Below are 20,966 nucleotides of genomic sequence, written 5' to 3'. Positions count from 1 at the left end.
AAAGTTTTTTTAACAGTGGGACTGACAAACAAAGGGAGATAGAGACAGACAACAAAGTGATCCTATAACGGTTCCGTTTTTACCGATTGAAGTACGGAACACTAAAAGAGAGCTTAATGTCTTTGCTAAACGAAATAGCGTATTCAATACTGAGCTTACGATGTGTCTCAGAAGGGAAGTTTCTGATCAGAGTGTAATACTAGGTGTTGCTTACGGTAGTGAAACATGAACTTTTAAATCGAAAATCAATTTACAGCTGATGGTCGCTCAGCAAGGATTAGAGTGATGCATTTCGGTAATTACTAAGACTGACAGGGAAACAAACAAATGATTCAATGAATAGACAGGAGTGTAGTACCAAATTATAATGTAAGAAAATGGATTCGGGCGGGACATGTACGCGAATGGATGGTAGATGGACGATGGACAAAAAAGTTCTTTACTGCTTTCTTCGTCAGGGGGAAAGAATTAAGTTACTGCCAAATGGAGGATGGATGTGGTGATAACCTGCAGGAGTAGTGTGGATGCTTACTATGTGGAACTGCCGTTGACGCATTTAAGCAACATTGGGTGCAAAATGACTGCTTCTCGTGGTGCAAATGTGTAGTTTCGACTTTCTAATTTAGTTTCATAAAAACGTCGGTCGAGAAACGTACGAGAAACGATTGACCAACAATGTTCTTATTAGGTCAGAGACGGCAAAGGCGTTGGAGGAGCACTTGAATGGAACGGATAGAGACTTGAAAATAAGTCAAGGACAACACAACACCCAGTCCCTGAGCGGAGACAACCTCTGGCCCAGCCAGGAATCAAACCTGGGCCCTTAGGATTGAGATTCTGTCGCGCTGACCATTCAGTTACCGGCGGTGTCCAAGAAAGAGACTGGTTTATAAGACACATCCTGAGTCGTCAAGGAATAGTCAGTTTGATCGTGGAGAAAAGTATGGCAGGTAAAAATTGTAGAGGGAGACTCACACTCGAATAGGTACATTAGTTTCAGATGGTTGTTGGTTATAATAGTGTTGCAGAGATAAAGATGTTTCCCCAGGATAGACTAGCATGTAGAAGTGCATCAAACCAGTCTTCAGATTGAAGAGCAATAACTACCTTCTATGGAGAAAGGAAAAAAGAGAAATTTTCTGTTATAAGAAAAACCGTTTCACTGAGTAAATCTCCACTGAGCTTTGCTTAGCTCTTAATACTCTCCCTGATTACTGTGTCTGACGATGAGGACCCATTTTCTCCCTCAGCACCATTTTAAAGAGACGTTAACTGGTGTCTAAGCCATACTGGAAATGCCAGACTGCGATTCTTGGAAGGATTCTCAGGAAGTATAACCCACTCACAAAGTAGGTAACTTACAAAACTTTCGATCGGCGAATAGTTGAATATTGCTCGTCAGTTTGGGATCCGTACCAGATAGAATTGATACAGGAAGTAGAGAACACACAAAAAAAGAGGAGCGTGTTTCGTTACGGGCTCCTGTAGTAAGGGGGAAAGCGTCACAGAGATGAACAGCCAACTATAGTGGCAGACGGTGCATGAGAGGCGTTCTGCATCACGGATCTGGCTGACTGCTCTAAAATTCGGACAACGTACGTTCCTAAGAGAGAATACCATATATTGCATCCCCCTATGTACATCTCGCGAAACCAAAATGGATGTAAGATTGAATAGTGGAGACCCCAGGTAGGAATATCAACAACGTAGGAATAGATAGATTGCTGCTTACCGCAAAGAAGACACGTTAACCTGCAGACAGGCACAATTAAGACACTTACACAGAGCTTTCGGCTACAGCCTTCATCAGCAAAAAAGAAAGACACGCCATTCATACACACAAGCAAGATCATTCCGGTCCGAGAGGCTGGAATTGGCGGTCATTTGAGCATGAGGTGCGCTTGGTCGTGTGTATGAATGGCGTCTGTTTGACTTAATATCATGAAGACTGTGGCAGAAAGCTCTGTTTAGGTGTGTTTTAGATGTGCTTGTTTGCTGCTTAGCGTGCCTTCTTTACGGTAAATAGCAGTCTATCTTTCTCTACATTGTTGAACATAAAATTAGAGAGATTCCAGCACAGACGGAAGCTTAACAACAGCCGTTCTTGCGGTGAACGATTCACGACTGGAGCAGAAATATAGGAGGGGGAAAGGGGAGTGATAGTGGTACACAAAGTATGCTCCGCCACACGCTGTAAGGTGGCTACTGATTATGGGTGTAGATGAATATGTAGAAGCTTTTATTTACGCAGACGTTCAGCCCACAGCGCACGTCTCAGATTTGTACGACGCAGGAGTGGCTTCGGTGGTTCTAGCACGTGCGGCTTTTGGCCTTGTGCGTGTGAAACATAAACTGTGAATCATGCGTTTAAGTAGCGCTGTCTTATTTCTGCCGCTCTGCTGCGGCGTTATTCGCAGACATCTCGTCATTCCGCTTAGACGAGTCTTATTTCTGCCCTGTGAACGAAGACGGGTGATTTATAGTTTCCGCAGAATGTTCTCCCATGGTGCAAGACTCTCAGGAGCCGTAAGGACGCGGAGTATTGTCTCAAATAGATAAAAGTATTGAACTTAAAAGCGTATAATGTGTAGTTACACGAATTGTACGCGCGAAGGGAACAATATATCCGAGAAGAGACGTAAGTCTAATCACGTAAAATACGAGTCATCAGCAGTAACGCCAAGTGCACAGCCCCACGGAGAGGGCTCGTGATGTTTGGGACAGACATTAGTTTAGAAACGGCCTGGCTGATTCAAGCTGTGTGCCAGGCTGGGTCTGTAACACCGCAAACTTCCATTTGTGGACATTGCTCTTTCTGTGTACAACCCACGATCCGCCCTCATAGTTTGTTTTGCCACTACACCTCCTACTTTGAAAACTTGAAGCAGAGAGGATGCTTTCATCTACATCTACATTTATGCACCGCAAGCCACCCAACGGTGTGTGGCGGAGGGCACCTAACGTGCCAGTGTCATTACCTCCCTTTCCTGTTCCAGTCGTGTATGATTCGTGGGAAGAACGACTGCCGGAAAGCTTCCGTGCGCGCTCGAATCTCTCTAATTTTACATTCGTGATCTCCTCGGGAGGTATAAGTAGGGGGAAGCAATATATTCAATACCTCATCCAGAAACGCACCCTCTCGAAACATATCAATATATTGCATCCCCCTACGAACATCTCGCGAGAACAAAATGAAAGTAAGATTGAACAATGGAAACCCCAGGTGGGAATGGAAGAGGCTGGATTGCAGTTAGTACCACCATTACCCGCAAAAGGCAAGGTTTGAGTCCCGGCGTGGCTCACGGTTTTAATTTGCCAGGATGTTACAAAAGAGCGCACAGACTGATGCAGAGTGAAAGATTCATTCCGGAGACTCAGTATAGAAAGCAGTTGAAGCAAGTGAATGGAGTGGACTTTGGCTGCAGAGCCGTAGCAAGGCCATGGTGAAATTGGGCCCTGTCAAGTGTGTAGGCACAGAGGCACAAAAGCTGACCAGTTAATAAGAAATTGGAAATTTGTGGTAAGGTCTTATGGGACCAAATGGCTGAGGTCATCGGTCCCTAAGCTTACACACAACTTAATCTAACTTAACGCTAAGGGCAACACACACACACACACACACACACACACACACACATGCTCGAGAGAGGACTCGAACCTCCGACGGGGAGAGCCGCGCGAACCGTGGCAAGGCGCCTCAGGCCGGCGGCTACCCCGCGCGGCCAGTTAACAAGGAACAAAGACGAACTAGACGAGGAGAAGCAAGTGAATTCGCCTATTCCTTGTGATCATATCATCCGTCTGCGAGAAGAAGCCGCTATCGGCAAGAGACTGAAAACGCAGTGTCATATTGTCCAGACAGCTCGTAAGGAAGTGACTCCTGTGGAATTGGCTCAGGTGAGTTATGTGTCACCAGTATGCTTGTCCAAACAGCTGCCGCCTTCGTAGCTGGTTCATATTCAGCAGTGGAGTTTTTGGTGCTACTTCGTTACGGTATTGCAGGACATGATAAGTTGGCGGGCACGAGCTTAAGAAAATATTGCTGTTTAACTGAAGGCTCTCGATTTTTGCCGATCTCTGTTAACTGAGAACTGGAAGTTAGAGTGCTTCAAATTAGTTAATGGAACGGCGAGTGAAATGGGAAACAGATATTGCATACAACACACCATTTTATCTCACTTTAATTTCCTGTCGGGAACGCCTTAAATGAGAGCTTTGATCTTATTCTGAAAAACATGCAGGCGATTTCGGTGTCAAACATAGCAGAAATATCGATGCAGCTGATCTAGTTAACGAAATATTGGATTTCAGATTCCAGCAGAAAGAGCCCGTGAAGAGAACAGAGACGATTTTTTTGTATGGGTACCAAAGCGCTTTTCCAAATACAGAAATACCTTTGAGGATATTTTGACAATTCTAGTATCTGCAGCACCTCGTCACCGCTCTTTCAGCAAATTAAAAATTATAAAAAGCTACTTAGACATGAGTATAGGTGAAAATGATTATCAAATTGAATTATATTGAATAGAATACGCCACAGCTGCTGAATTTTACTTCAGGGACATAGTCAATGAGTTTACATCACTCAAAGAAAGGGAATAAAAAGTAGAATCGCAATAAAAGCACAATACTTGTAGAGGATAAAATCTGTTCTTTATTATGCATCATTCTAATAATACGACAGTTGCCTTAAACATTTTTGTGAGTTAATACAATTTGTAATTTATTTACTACAGTGTTACATTTAATTTTTTGTTATATATTTTTCATTCAAATGATAGCTTATTTAATTAATGACTTTTAGTGACGCCCTTGTTTTATTAAATCTGCCTTAAAAAGTTAGAGTTTCCTTAATCCGCGTAGAAAAAAGTTGCAGAAAGACAGTTTTTATGCGGGGATGGGGGACAGCTTTAGCATTTCTGCCAGAGGCGCAGGATCACCTCCGTACGGCTCTGGGTGGCTGAGACATGAAGTAAGTAGAGAGCGGGCGAAGTAAACACGGTCCGGAAATATTGACAATAAGTCTAAGGTGGGGATTGATCATTGGTTTTTTTCACAGCAGCAGAGCCCGTTTTGACCCATTTTAGCACAGGCAGTTTTTGTCGAAATTTACAGCAAACTCTAAAAGTTTGACTCAATCATTCTGCGCACAATACTCGATAATGGAGACGCGCTGTTTTATCGTATCATTTTGTGTTGTGTTTAACTGGTCCCTACATACTTCTGCTCCTCTCACTCATTCAAATGTAATGACACAGCGAAATACCCAGGACAGGCCACACGAGAGGCGCGCATGCGCGGAAATGTGAGAACTACCGATTGGTGCATCAGAATCTCGGTTTCCAGAATTTTATGTAATTGGCAATTCTATTGTTGACAACAGTCAAGTCCGCGTCAGCCTCATAAATATTTTCAGGGCTCGTTTTATTTTGGCCACCCTGTACAGATTCGTAATAGGAATCTGTAATATTATTCAAAACGAATGCAGCAATGAATTGGCCCTTAGTCATAATTCACTGACGGGACAAAAGGTCATACCTTCTAATGCCTTGTCGGACGCCCTTCTGCCCCATATAGTGCAGCGACAAGTCTTTGTAAGTCCCCTGCAGAAATATTGAGCCATGCTGCTTGTATAGACGTCCATAAATTGCGAAAGTGTTGTCTGAGAAGGATTTTGTGACGAACTGTCCCATGAATGTTCGAAGAATGATCGGTTTAGTTGGACCAGAGGACCCAGACCATTCCATGTAAACACAGCCCACACCATTATGTAGCCACCATCAGCTTGCACAGTCCCTTGTTGACAACTTGGGACCTTGGCTTCATGGGGTTGCGCCACACTCGAACCCTGCCATCAGCTCTTACCATCTAAAATGGGGACTCGTCTGACTAGGCCACGGTTTTCCAGGGTCTATGGTCCAATCGATATGGTCACGAGCCGAGGAAAGGCCTGCAGGCGAAGTCGTGCTGTTAGCAAAGGCACTCGCGTCGGTCGTCTGCTGCCATAGTACATTAACGACAAATTTCGCCTCACTGTCCTAACGGCTACTTTCGCCTTTTGTCCCACATCAATTTCTGCGGTTATTCCACCCAGTGTTGCTTGTCTGTTAGCACTGACAAATCTACGCAAAAGCCGGTGCTCTCGTTCGTTAAGTGAAGACCGTTGGCCACTGCATTGTTCCTGGTGAGAGGTAATGCCTGAATTCTGGTATTCTCGGCACACTCTTGACACTGTTTATCTCTAAATAGTGATATTTCTATTTGCAAAATGGAATGCAGCCTGCGTCTAGCTCCAACTAACACTCCGCGTTCAAAGTCTGTTAATATCCGTCGCGCAGCCATAATTACGTCGGAAACCTTTCCAAATGACTCACCTTAGTACAAATGACAGCTCCTCCGATGCTCTACCCTTTTATACCTTGTGTACGCGATACTATCACCATCTGCATATGTGCATATCGCTATCCCATGAGTTTTGTCACCCCAGTGTAATAGAGAGCTAGAGTGCGCTGTTGTGGGGAGCTTCATAGGCATTCTGAGTAGCGGGATACCAATTAACATCCGTTTATCCAGATTTAAATTCCATGTTATTTCTCAAATTTGATAAATGAAGATTGCGGGATAGTCTGTTGGTAAAGCACACGCCGTTTTTTTTTACTGGAAGAATGCATTGCATGTGGCGTCACCTCTTTTTAATCGTCAGAGCAGAGCACTTGGGAGGTAGCGCAATTTTTTGCGCTACATTCGCATTTGTAAATCAACGAGTTTCTAATGACGTCCGCCCATGCTGATTTAGGCTTAATCTCATCTCCATAGATCACTGAAAGAACATATACAAGTATGAACAGCAACGTATTAAAATGATATACAGTGATTTTTGGAAACTAAGTCGAGTTCTGATAACTATGCTTCCGATGTATCCGAAAAGGTAAAATTATCCGTTCTTTGATAGAAATGAGACACGTACCATTAATGAGCAACAACATTCAACAACTGATGGTGCTCATGGAGCATTAATGATAGTCTACATGTTCAGAAGTAATCACAGAGATCAGAAATACAAATGCGGGAATGGTTTCTGATAGGAGTTCATAATCATCCTGTTATTACGTCGTTCTCTACTGTTCCTTGAACACTAATCTTCCTTATTTTAATTCATGACATGATATTACAAGGGCGGATTTAAGGCAGAGATGTTAGCTACCTGCTCTCGAGCGAACAAATGCTCTACGCTCCGGACCAAAAGCTGTCTCTTCGTACAGGTTTACGTTCGTAGCCCCAGCTTCTGGTGCAGGAAGTTGACCTAGACGCCGGCAAACGCTGGTGGCCTTCTGCATGCATCTGAATGTGGTTCTTGGACTATTTCCCACAGTCATTTAGTGTTGCCCCGTTAATTTGTTAATGTTGTTTCGAGGTCTAGCGTGCGTAAGTTTCTGCTCTATCAAGTAAGCAGACCGATCATTCGTCAGATATCTTCACTCTGCAGTCTTAACGCCACTCCTGCTAAAATGGGAGTAGTGCCTAAATTAAAATCAGTCGTATTGATGCACTGTCTCGGTACAATACCACCATTATCGCGATTACAGTATATGCAGATGTGTTTGTCCACCGTTTATTTTACCCACATAGAATGCTGAAATTGCGTGAGAAGTAATTGTCGCATTTCCCTCATGTTTTGACAATGGTTCCGTGTCTCATGTTCTGTCGACACTACCTTCTTTCCTCATTTGCTTGCTGCTCTGGACTGTTATTCGTCTGAGGCTATCCCCCTGCCTCAGTGTCTCAGTAAGATTGATGATGATGTACACACTGTGCGGTATGGAATGGTGGGAGACAGCGCTCAAAGAATGCACGACCTTAACTTGCGAGCAGTTGGCCTAAAGCAGGACGGTTTTGGAAGAAAAGTGTGTGTGCCTAAGTCTTTCACGTACAGATTTCCCCGTCGGTGCATAACATCGACAATTACCGTCTTACGCTGTATGGACTTAGTGCTCCACGGTAGAAGACTAGTACACATCTTCAACACACGCCTCCTTCTTGTTGCGGAACACATTTTGCAGCCAGGAGACCGCCAGATTCGATATAATAAGACCACCTTGAGGGGTTTTGCCATAGACTATCGTCAGCAGGTTATAGAAATCACTGAACGCGTCAATAATTGTAATCGAGAGGAAGAGGATTAAAAACCGTTTGGTATCTGGATTCCGGTGCTGAATTAATTTTGTATCAGTCTTCCACCGTGGCGCCGAAGCAGTGTAATTACCAATGACATGGGACGCGAGTTGAGACGTCAGTCATAAGAACAAAGGTATTTTTTGTTGCGGCGAGGTCTTTTCACGAAATTTCAAGCACCAGTTTTATCCCGCGAATGCAACAATTCTTTTTAACTCTCACGTACACAGGGTTAAATGACATTTGTAACAAAATAAGAGAAAGCACAGCTCGCACAGAATGATTTACGTGTTCGTTTTTCCCCACGAGCTATTCGAGAGTGGAACAGTAGGGATTAGTCTGAAAGTGGTTCGATGAGCCTTTTGTCAAACACCTAAGTGTGAATTGCAAAGGAGTTACTTAGGTATAGGTGTTGTAGGAGTAGGAGAATGTGTAGACGAATACGACAGCAACTTAACAACGGCTAGCTATGCTCGAATTTTGAAAATATGTAACTCCACGATTCTTCGCAGTAGTAAACATCCTGTTAAACTTCGATAAAGATAGAAGCTGAAGTAATGTTTTAAAATTTATCCAAGGCTGTTACGTGGACCTGGGACTCCTAATTACCAGACAGATGTACTACCCGCTACACCTCGCCGGGACTGTTGCTAACATAGCTAACCACCCTCGTCTAGTGCCCTCCCTAACATTATTTAGCTTTTATACTTATCGGGGATAATTTGACACTCAGTATGTCTCCAAGAAAATGTAATTCCATCCTGTGAAACTTTCCTAAATGACTTCTCTGAAAACAACCTAGAGCAGATAATACGGATCCCCATTCATAATACCAATGTGTTAGATCCAACGGAAACAAACAGACAGTACCTCTTTGAGGATATCCACACTGAAAGTAGTGTCGTTGACTATCAAACAGTTATAGCAACAGTGACTACCAGAGTACAAAGGACAGCTGAAGCACGTAGAAAGGCTGATCTTTTCAGCAATCTAGACAAAGAAGAGTAATGTCGTATCTAAATGAGGAACTTACAACTTTTTGCCTAAGACAGGAGCATGTTGGGTAAGTATGGCTGAAGATTAAACGAACTGTTGACTATGGGCTGGATGGATATGCAGCCAGCAGATCAGATTATCATGGGAGGAAGCCGTCACGGTATATAGTAACTGTAAAGAAGATTCTAAAGAAACTGAGACCTCTGCATAGTAGGTGTAAAACAAAGCATTGGGATATAGATAGAGATATGTTGAATGAAAGGCATTTGGCTGTCAAGAGGGCAATGTGTGAAACTTCCACTGACTTCCATTGGAGAATATTGCGAAAAGAAATGTCACAAAACCCAAAGACATTCTGGTCGTCGGTAAAGGCCGTTAGTGGTCGCAAAATTAGTATCCAGTCACTCAAGGATGAGACAGGAACTGAAATCGAGAGTAAAAAGCAAAGGCAGAAATGCTGAACTCCGTTTTCAAATGTTCTTTAACGAAGGAAACCCCAGCAGTATTTCCCCTAATTTAATCCTGTTACCACTGAAAAGATGAGTAAAATAGATATTCGTGTCAGTGTCGTTGAAAAACAGCTGATATCGTTAAAAGTGAACAAAGCTACATGTCCTGATGCAATCCCTGTCAGATTCAGAACCGAGTTTGCGGCTGAATTAGCTCCTCTGCTAACTATGACCTATCGCAGATCCTTAAGAAAAACTATAGTCGCATTTAAGCTGTATGATATACTTTATCACACGATTTAGATTTCATCTTGATGTCATTTCCGAGTGTTACAACTTTAATAATACCCAATAAAAGTACAAATAGCAGAAAAGTAGGGCAAAATTAATGTATACACTAAATGATTTGTTTACTTACAAGTAGAAAATCATCTGACTTGTGGGGAACCCTAGTCATCGTTAATATATATAGGAACCTGACGTTTCGTAAGTAAAAGTGAGAACATTTTTGTGATATGTTAATTGGCTAGCGACTCGGTGAAATTAACCTGTTAGTAAGGCTTGAAAGTCTCCAGCCAATTAACATGTCACATAAATGTACTCACTTTAACGAAAGGTCCGGTTTATATAACCGAAGATATATATTAACGATGGCTTGTGTTACACACACGTCAGATGATTTTTGACATAAAGTAAGGAAACAAATAGTGTGATCTATACATTAATTACATTTTTGCGAACTTTTCTGCTATTTGTACTTTTGTTGTGTTTTGATTTATTCCGGTTGTAACACTCGAAAATGACATAAGACTGAAATCTAGATCGTGTAATATAGCGTATCGTACAGTCAAGTGGTGGTTATATCTTTTCGTAACTATTACATAACTCTGGCTGCATATGAAGGAAAAGTCATCTATCGTAGATCCTCCAAGCAATAACCCGTGCCCTGTATTTGGAAGAAAGGACAGGACACACCTGTCTAGAAGAAGGGTAGCAGAAGTGATCCACATAACTTCCGTCCAATGTGCCTAACATCCATTTGTAGTGAGCTTAAACATAATGAGGTATCTCGAAGAGAATGACGTCCTTCACTCCCACCGGCACGGATTTCGAAACACAACTCGTACTTCTCTCACCTAACGTACTGTAAGCCGAGGATCAGGGCAGTCAGGTAGATGCAGTAGTCCTCGATTTCCGAAAAGCATGTGACTCGGTACCGCACGTACGCGTAGTATTAAAAGTACGCTCGTACTGGATATCAAGTGGAAAGTTGTGACTCAGTAAATATGGGTGTTCCCCAGAGAAGTGTGTTGGGACCATTGCTGTTCTCGGATATTAATCATCTTGCGGACGTTATTAATAATAACCTCAGACTTTTCGCAGACGATGCAGTTCTCTGTAATGAAGTACAGTCTGAGAGAAGCTGCAGAATATTCGGTAAGATTTTGGTAAGGTTTCAGAGTAACTCTTTTTAAATGTTAAGAGATGTAAAAGTCACAAGTCGTTTCACAAAACGAAAAAATCAGTGAGTCATAATTGGAATTGGTAAACTCATACAAATGCGACATTAAATGGAACGACGCTTAGTCGTGGCTAAATAAATGAGCGGACTTGTGTTTACAGCTGGAATAACAGCAAAATGCAATCAATCTGTAAAGGAGACTGCATACAAATCACTCGTGCGACCAGTCCTAGAGTATTGCTCAAGTGTATGGGGCCTGTACCAAATAGGACTGAATAAGACACGAGGGGTATTGACCGTATTCAGAGAAGGGCAACACGAATGGACACAGTTTATACGAGAATGCACTGCCTGTGTTGCTCTAATGTACATCCGTGCATGTCTGAAGGAACAGGCACGGCAGCGATGGACAACCGTATGAAACACGAGAATCATTTTCTCATTTGGAATATGACGAAACTTTGGTTGCACTTGTGACGGACCGGGACTCGAACCCGGATCGCGAGTGGTCGCCTCGACCGCCTCAGCCACCCGAGCACGGTCCCCGGATCGACTCAGATTTCCATAGGTCACGGCTTTCGTCTATTCTCTATATTCGCGCAATTGCTGTGAGTCCTGTACTGGAGGAGACGTATGATTAAAGTCGAAGCCCAGTTATTACATATACTAAAATGCAGTACCTATATTGTTCTAACATACTTTGCAGTATCCTTCAGACATGCATGTACACACGTCCATAGGCGAATGGAACGGGTAAAAGACTTAAAAACTGGTACAATAGGACGTATCACTTCAGTGATTTACAAAGTGTGGATAAAGATGTATTAGATCTGTATGCAAATGTAGAAACGAATTTGTACTGCAGTCAGTAGCGAGCAAGGCCGCGGATCGGATATTCGTAGCAGCTACAAACCCACTTGAAAATGTTCTTCGCAATTGGGTTCGAAACGTTGGTTTACTCAGAGATTCATTTAACTGCGGCATGATTGCCTGGAATGTTTTAAGAAGTTTTAAAACTGCATATATAGCATGTGGGGCGCAGTACTTACACAGAGAACAAAATATTAGCACAGCAGACAGAAAAGTGGATAACAGCATCAAATCAGTCGAAAAACTGATGCCTTAAAATGTACAGGTAGTGTTATACCATAATAAATTTGTCCTTGGATAGGTTTTGCCTTGAGCGAACACAATTTGTTATTCTTTTCTGCCCATGCATGTTTAGCTGAAGCTGTAGCATCATCAGTGGATTTTTCTTTGCTTTTTGTTAAGTAAGGAAATAATTGGCTTGTACAGTCTGTACATTTTGAGTTTTTTTAGTGAAGTATTCACTAACTTGAAAACAAAGAAAAAATTGTATACCTTTTTAACAAATGATGTGATTTCTATAACTTATTGTTGTACTTTGTGACATAGCTGTTCTTCTTTGATAGTCTCGTCGTCTGCAACCATACAGAACTAAATATAGAGAACTTCCTTACACCGAAAATTTATGACTATGAAAGTTAGACTATTGTGATTAAACTTACTGTGTCATATCTGTCTGAGTGTGTGTGGGTGGATGGGGGGGGGGGGGGGGGAGAGGGGAAGTTCGCAAAATGTTTACACTTAACCGCTGGAGGTTTCCACACAGTCTTGATTTTGAAACTGAACTTTAAAATTGCGCGATATCACTGTTTAGAAAATAGGAAAACAAAATGGCGAATAGCTGAATGTCTTTCTCGGTGGGAGTTTTGGATCTTGGTTTGGGTTTAGGTTTTGAGGGGTACCAAGTATGTTCGCGCAAGACGGAACATACCCAAAAACAAATTTATCTGTAAGCAAACACGGACACAAGAGTGACCTCCAACCTCAATATGAGTATCATAGCACATTTCATACTGAAACGACGACGAATTGCTCAGTTCGCTTCTCCACTGCGCTTCCTTAACGTACCTCTCAAACGCTTTCACTCCGTAATCTGTACATGGCTATGCACAGACGCGGCCACATTACCCTTCCACATCCTTCTTGCAGCCAATACAGGCACTGTTGCCGCGTTGCCGCCGTTAATGGAGTGGTGGCTTTACGGAGGAGCTGCTCCGTTTATGCTCGGGACTTGATGAGGCTGTGTGCGGACGACAAGCGGCTATGATTATGCATCGCTGCTGAGGCTCCCTTCAGTGCAAAGCCGTATATCACTAGTGGGCCTTCTCTTTTCTCTTCGGCTTTTATTTTGCCGCAACCTGGCACGATTTCCTCTCGTATGCAAATGTCTCGTAGTAGCATCTACACCTAAAGTCACCAGTTATGCGCCATGTCTACTTGTACGATTCTTACCATCTACGGCTCCCTCTTGTACCATGGAAGCTATTCCCCGAGGGCTTGTCTCATGTTCTGTGTATCGTCATGTCTCTCTTTACACTTCCTTCCCTTGACATTCTGCGGAGCAGCTCCTCATTTCTCGTCTGTCAGTCCACTCAATTTTCATCATCTTCCTGTAACACGACCTCTTCAACGTTTAGAATCTCTTTTCTTTCCGGTTACCTCACAGTCAGTGTTTGACATCCACATAATTTTAAACTTACGACGTATAGTTTCATATTCTTTCTCAGGTTAAGTCCTATGTTTGATAGTAGTTTCCTTTTTATGACGATGAGTGCTCTCTTCTTCTGTGCTTGTCCGCTTCTTATGGTCTCCTCGCCGCACCCATGGTGCGTATTTTACTTCCCACGTAGCAGGATACCCTCACTTCGTTTACTATGTAATCCCCAGTTCTGAGTTCATATATTGTGCTCAGTTCCTATTACCCGTCTTCACTTTCACACACGATACACGAGTCACTAGCGAATATGATCGTTGATGGCGAATATTTGTATGGGACGAAATGAGGCCCACTTCGAATTACTTTCTTTATTCCTCACCGTAGAAGAATCTGCACCCCATTTGCAACTGTTATTTCGCATAAAAGAGCTCAATTAAGACCAGCAAGATGATACACCGTTCGATCTCTCATGAATTTTGCTAAAGAGTGGCCACTTATGAGAACTCTACGGTTATGAGAGCGCTTGTTTGCTCTCAAAATTCTTCTGAAGGTATGTAGAAAGCTTCTAAGTGGGATGTGGGCCACACTGGTTCTTTTCTATACAATCTGAGGTGCGGGTGACTGATTACTGTATCAGCTTGGTTCTCCAATGTGACCGGTTACTTGTGAAATCCATGTAAGGTGCTGAAGGTTGCACATGTCTAGATCGCATCATATGCATCAAAGCGTCACCACTACTAACTTGCGTGATAAATGACAGGGTTTTTTGTCTTTGTTTTTCAGATACCTGACTTCGACCTTCGACTATTTTGAGAAGAGAGGCATTGTCGGCCCTAAGCCTCAGCCGCTCTTTGGGAACTACTACAAACTTTGGAACAAGGTAAGTGCTAGTAGCTGCAGCCGTACCTTCTCAGCCCTTTCGGGCAGCCTACAAAATTCGCTATTGTTAGCAACTGCACTGTTTCACTGCAATTTTTTGCCCAAGCAGTTTTAAGCATACGTTTTTGGGCTCTAAGCACTATGGGACGTAACATCTATGGTCATCAGTCCCCTAGAACTTAGAACTACTTAAACCTAACTAACCTAAGGACATCACACAACACCCAGTCATCACGAAGCAGAGAAAATCCCTGACCCCGCCGGGAATAGAAACCGGGCGCGGGAAGCGAGAACGCTACCGCACGACCACGAGCTGCAGACCATAAGTTTTTATTGTGGGTAAATATCTTATCCACATGGTTTCGATGTAGAAATTTTTCACTGATGGACGTAGATATTTATACAAAAATATACTCTATCAAAGAGTGTCGCAATGGACTTCAGAATGTGGCCTAAGTTAGGTAGGTCTGGTCCTCTCTCTCACCGACATAAGCACTGCGATATCACAAGTTGCTAAATCATACAGTTTCAAAAGAACATGAAGGACATTTCTCCATTCTTATAGGCATCGTAATGTATTCTGATATAACTTCAAGTTAATGGTTTGTTAAAATGGCTGTATTGAAACATAATCATTACACACATTTCTTTGTATCTATGAGATTTGCGAGTTCGGCAGAACATTTTTAATAAGCTGTTCGGTACGCTTGCAGCTGACACCCTAAACATGTCTGTTGATCTTTCGTGAGCAAATGTTTGACTGTTGTTTCCAGTTCATCTCAGGTTCTTGTGCTCCTCTTCCGTGGGCCCATCACCATAGGAAAAAATCACAGTGCGCGCTTATTTTCAGACTGCGAACCAGCCATTCGCGTGGGCCATGTTAGTGAATCCATCAATCTGGGAGACTTTTATGCAACCAGTTACGAACGTCATCTGAGCAATGACTGGCCACATATATTCTTGGATTGTCTCCAAAAACCTTTCGTCATTCATTGTTGTGCGTAATAGTACTCGTACGACGTCCCTGCCCCTTTTTAACAGTAATGAGCAGATTCTCACATACGCTATAATGGCATTTACGTCGATTCGTCACACCATGAACGTGAAACACAGCCTTCTGCGGCCACGACACTTTGTAACACTGTCTCAGCCAGTCATGTCAGCCCAAAAACGTTTCACCGAACACCATCCTGTGGCCACAGCCTTTAGTCAGCATCCGCTGGGCGTAGTATATCTTCCTAGTCCTAAAGGACAGAACTTTTTCTCAGAATGGGACTGACTGCACAAACTGTTAGACCAATTTCGCGAGACTCTGGATGCAGTAACTTTTTGGACTCCTTGTGAGCATTTCATTAATGACAACAACCTCGGAAATTCGCACAACCATGGGCCAACTCTTTGGAGGCTACCTTCCTGTCTAATAAACTTCGTGCGATTAAGGTGACATCTGTCCCGTGGCGTTCTCCCTCCCGCCTCTCCCGAAAGGACTCGACCACCCTGTGTCGTCTCCGCATCGGCCATACTCGGCTGACCCATGGTTTTCTTTTGCGTAATGAGCCACCCCCACTTTGTGGTTGCGAAGCCTTCCAATCATTAGCCCACATTTTGGTGGAATGCGCCCTTCTTTTGGCTCTGCGTACTAAGTACGGACTTCCCCGCACTTCACACTTTACCTTTAATATTGGCAGACCGTTCCCGGATGGTGGAACTGGTTCTCACTTTCCTCCGTGAAAGTGGTTTTTATTTTCAGTTTTAAGGTTTTTAATCTCCCTTTGGAGTAGGGGAGGACGGTGAGGGTTGGGGTGTCTCCCACAGTAAGCTGTGTTTAGAGATTCCTAACTCCCCTCCCTGGCCAAGATTCTCCTTTCTCTCCCTTTTACTTTGTTTTAATTGCTTTTTAAATTTGGTTAGTCTCCTTTCAAAATACCCACTTTTACATTCTAGCGGTTGAATGCTTTTAAATAGCAGATGGTATTGCCTGTACTGAATCAGAGGTGGGATATTTCGTGCCTCTAGCATAGCCTTGGGGTTGCCCACTTGCTGAATTCCCTCCTTTTATTTTCACCATTGACAACACGACTGCACTTTTACGTTTTTTAGCATTTTACCTTTTACCATGATGACTCTTGTGAGATGTAAATCCGTTCGAATGGACCGCCTTTAAAACAAGGGACTGATGACCTTGCTGTTTGGTCCCTTCAACACCAATCAACCAACCAACAACCACCTTGGAAACTACACGTTTACTTTCTGATATTCTGGCGTAGGCCCACTGCCCGTTAATAGCAACTTTCAATGACAATTTTGCTTTTCCCTCTAACGTCATGTACATTCGATGTTCAGGCCCATACAACGTTTACGGGTGTATGACAGATTGCCAAATCTGATATCCCAAAGCTGTCTTGGCTCTCTCTTCCCTTCGCTTAATGGTCATAATTTACCTGCAATAAAGAAGGAACGGGACTGTAGTTACGTAAGAACCGAAGGATATGAAAGAGAGGCAGTGGCTGGGAAGGGAATGAGACAGGATCCTCCCACTAAACTGGTGGAATGTACCGTCTATTCTCTGCCTCACACTCGACTGCGACGTTATACCTCAGTTAATGCAATCTCAACCAAACTATGAAATGAACCTTGGGGAGGAATATCATGGCTTCTCAAGCCATAAATGTTACACTGAATATGTGTGTGTGTGTGTGTGTGTGTGTGTGTGTGTGTGTGTGTGTGTGTGTGTGTGTGTCTCGGCGCTACATCCGCCTTCCTGGCTAGCAGAACGCGTGGCTGCAGAACCATTCGCTGTAAGAAGGACCGCCCGCTATTGTAAACGCTGAACCGTGGAAGCTCTGCTCGTACGCTGAATACGCTGGCGCAGTTCTGCTCGTCACAATAGCGGCAGAGATCAAACTTCACTATATTGAGATGACATAGGATGAGATTCAGTCGACAAGAGGCAGCCGTCCAGCTACAAAGGCTACCCGTTATCCACTACGTGTGTCACCTGTTGAGATGTTGTGCGTAATCAAAACATTGGATGAAGATGGGAAGTGAAAAGTGAAGTCAATATTAACGACAGAAAAAAATTAGTATTCCCTGAAAACCGAAATTGCGACGTCTGTATAGGGAAAAACCACTTCCTAGTTCGAACAGGCAGTCCGCAGCTCGTGATATTGTGGCTAGCGTTGCTACCTCTGGATCATGGAGTCCCGGGTTCAGTTCATGGCGGGGTCGGACATTTTCTTCGCCGGGGGACAGAGTGTCTGTGCTGTCCTCGTCATTTCATCATCATTCAGAAAAGTGGTGAGACTGGGCGAAGAGATTGGGAATTTGCACGACCGCTGATAACCAAGCAGTTGAGTGCCCCACAAACCAAATACCTTTATCATGTTTCATAGACAATAAGAACAGCGCATTAGACGTCTCATATCAGTCGTGTTTGCACTGTATTTGCGCCTACAAGGGAAATGAGTGACTTCCAACGCTCAGAACTGCGCGAAAAGTGCAGAACTGTTAGAGACATCGGAAATGTTCTCCATCGATCAGTAAAAGGGTGCACGTGAATAATTATCATTATCTGTCCCTAAATTCACGACGAAATGCAACGACATCTGCAGAACTTAACGGAAGTCAGAGACAAACGGTTTGGCAGGCTTAGAGCAGTTGTTCTGTATGCCCGACGTGGTGGAGTGTGTGTGTGTGTGTGTGTGTGTGTGTGTGTGTGTGTGTGTGTGTGTTACTCACAGCCGAACTGAAACCCATCGGGCACCTCCAAAAAGAGACTCAAATAAACCATCACATAAAAAACGCGACGTGTCACCACCTGTTCGTGCGGTAACGAGTACTCTGTTAAACGTTTTGTTATTGCGCAAGAGATCTACGTGTTTGCTACTTTGTTTACCTCCAGTATCAAAACTCCTTTTTATTTTTCAAATTACGCCTCTGGGAAATTTTTGTGTACCCAGTCTTCTTCTACTTCTTCTTTTGATCGCAATCCACGAATTGGTCGGCACCTTTTCCCCTTCTGTATTTTCTCTTTATCTTCTGCAAGTCTCTGCAGTTCAGAGTGCGTCGTCAATTTCAGATCTTATTTTATCTGCCTGACGTACTGAAGTCTTGATTTTCAGGATACTTTTCCTACTATTGATTTCATTAATGAACAAGCAGAAATCTGTGTAGGTGCCCAACCCGTCGGTCCCTCCGTTCCCTGATAGTCATCCACAACGATCCTTTCGCCACCGCATTGCTGAAAACTTCGCTAGTCGATCCTTCTATTCGTGAATGTATTCTTTTGCGTTCATGATAACGCTCTAAAGGAATTTTTTTACGTGCTGTTTCCTGTTGTTGTAACTAACACTATTCGACTTGGTATCTCTTGGTTGTTGTTCTTATTGTTATTGTTATTGTTGTTGTTGTTGTTGTTATTTTGAATGCTATTTTACCTTGTGCAATTCTGAATTTAAACTCCTGGAACGATCTACAGTCCTATTATTATATTACACAGGCATTCTATGACCTCTTGGCGATTATTTTCAGATTCTGCAAACACTGTTACATCATCTGTAAATTCAAGCATTTTCGAGATTTCTCCATGTACAGTTAGTTATTTCCTCAACATATGCATCCTAAAAGTCTGTGTTGAAGACTAATAATGAAAGGCCGCATCCCTGTCAGTTACTGTTATTTAATCTTGCAAAGATTGCGCCACTGTCTGTTACCTTTTATGACTAATGTGACTTAAATCTTTTACAAACGTCAACGTTCAGTGACATACCACGACAGGTCAGTTTCAGGCTTGTAGGCTAATTTCAAATGGAACATGTAGAAGTAGAAAAAACGTGCCTCTTTAGAAAAAACTTGCCTAGTTAGAAATTTCGTTTGTCTTACATCTGGCAAACATATTCTTACGACGAACGATTTGGTACAAGTAGTGACTGCCAAATACACTGAAGCGCCAAAGAAACTGGCATAGGTATGGGTATTCAAATACAGAGATATGTAAACAGGCTGAATACTGCGCTCTGGTCGGCAACGCCTATAAAAGACAAGTGTCTGGCGCAGCATCGGTTACTGCTGCTACAACTGCAGGTTATCAAGATTTAAGTGCGTTTGAACGTGGTGTTACAGTCGGCGCACGAGCGATGGGGCACAGCATTCCGAGGTAGCGATGAAGTGGGATTTTCCCGTACGACCATTTCACGAGCGTACCGTGAATATCAGGAATCCCATGAAAATCAAATGTCCCACATCGCTGTGGCCGGAAAAAGATTCTGCAAGAAGAGGATCAACAACGACTCGTTCAACGTGACTGAAGGGCAACCCGTCCGCTAATTGCTTCGGATTTCAGTGCTGGGCCATCAACAAGTGTCAGCGTACGAACCATTCAGTGATATACAATCGATATGGGCTTTCGAAGCCGAAGGCTAACTCGTGTACCCTTGATGACTGCACGACACAATGCTTTACTCCTCGCCTGAGCCCGTCAACACCGACATGGGACTGTTAATGACTGGAAACATGTTCGTTGGTCGAAAGAGTCTCGTTTCAAATTGTATCGAGCAGTTGTACGTGTACGGGTGTGGAGACAACCCGTTTATTCCATGCACTCTGCATGTCACGAAGGGACTGTTCAAGCTGGTGGAGACTCTGTAATGGTGCAGGGCGTGTGCAGTTGGAGTGATATGGAATCCTAATACGTCTAGATACGACTGTGACAGGGGACATGTAAGAAGCATCCTATGTGATCACCTGCATCCATTCATGTCCATTGTGCATTCCGATAGACTTGAGCAATTCCAGCAGCACAATGCGCCACCCCACACGTCCAGAATTGCTACAGAGTGGCTCCAGGAGCACTCTTCTGAGATTAAACACTTCCCCTGTCCACCGAACTCCCCAGACATGAATATTATTGAGCATGTCTGAGATGCCTTGCAACGTGCTGTTCGCGAGAGATCTTCACCCCCGTGTACTCCTACGGGTTTATTGGCAGCCCTGCAGGATTCATTGGATCAATTCACTGAGCACTACTTCAGACATTAGTCGAGTCCATGCCACGTCGTGTTGCCACCCATACGACGTGAGGCTAGTGATGCACACATGTAAAGGGTTCTCATTGTCACGACCTATGACGTGCTGATTGACGGAACGGCCTGAAAACTTTCTCATTTTTCTTCTTTTTATAATACTGGGGCGGAGAACGTTCTGTCTTCGTGATTACACACTGAGAACTTATTTGATTGAATTGAAGCTGCGCTTAATGAAACTTTTTATTTAAACAAAAGCGGTTTCATAATATTGCGGTGGATAAAACAGGACAGGCAGCAGCAGTTCCTTTAGTTTAGAAAAGCGCACTAGCTTAATGCCGGAAGTCTGCACTGAACGAAAGAAGGGGATGCTGTTGATGGAACTGCTAGCGTACGCAGCGCATAGTTCTGGGTAAGACGGCGAGGCTGTATCCCTGGTGAGAAACTGAAAGCCTTGTGAAAGT

General features: G+C 43.4%; 1 protein-coding gene across 1 annotated transcript in view; it reads left to right on the top strand.

The window, feature by feature from the left end:
• LOC126355849 (cytochrome P450 3A41-like) overlaps window positions 1–20,966 on the top strand; it is a 257,307-nt gene that overhangs the window by 176,864 nt on the left and 59,477 nt on the right. The window contains exon 2 of the mRNA XM_050006329.1: window positions 14,387–14,483. Coding sequence (XP_049862286.1) covers window positions 14,387–14,483 — 97 coding nt within the window. The remainder of the gene's footprint in view (window positions 1–14,386; window positions 14,484–20,966) is intronic.

This window comes from Schistocerca gregaria, chromosome 1, assembly GCF_023897955.1.
Source record: "Schistocerca gregaria isolate iqSchGreg1 chromosome 1, iqSchGreg1.2, whole genome shotgun sequence".
Lineage (NCBI taxonomy): Eukaryota > Metazoa > Arthropoda > Insecta > Orthoptera > Acrididae > Schistocerca > Schistocerca gregaria.
Note: the sequence above shows the minus strand (reverse complement) of the source record. Positions and strands in the feature narration are given on the sequence as shown.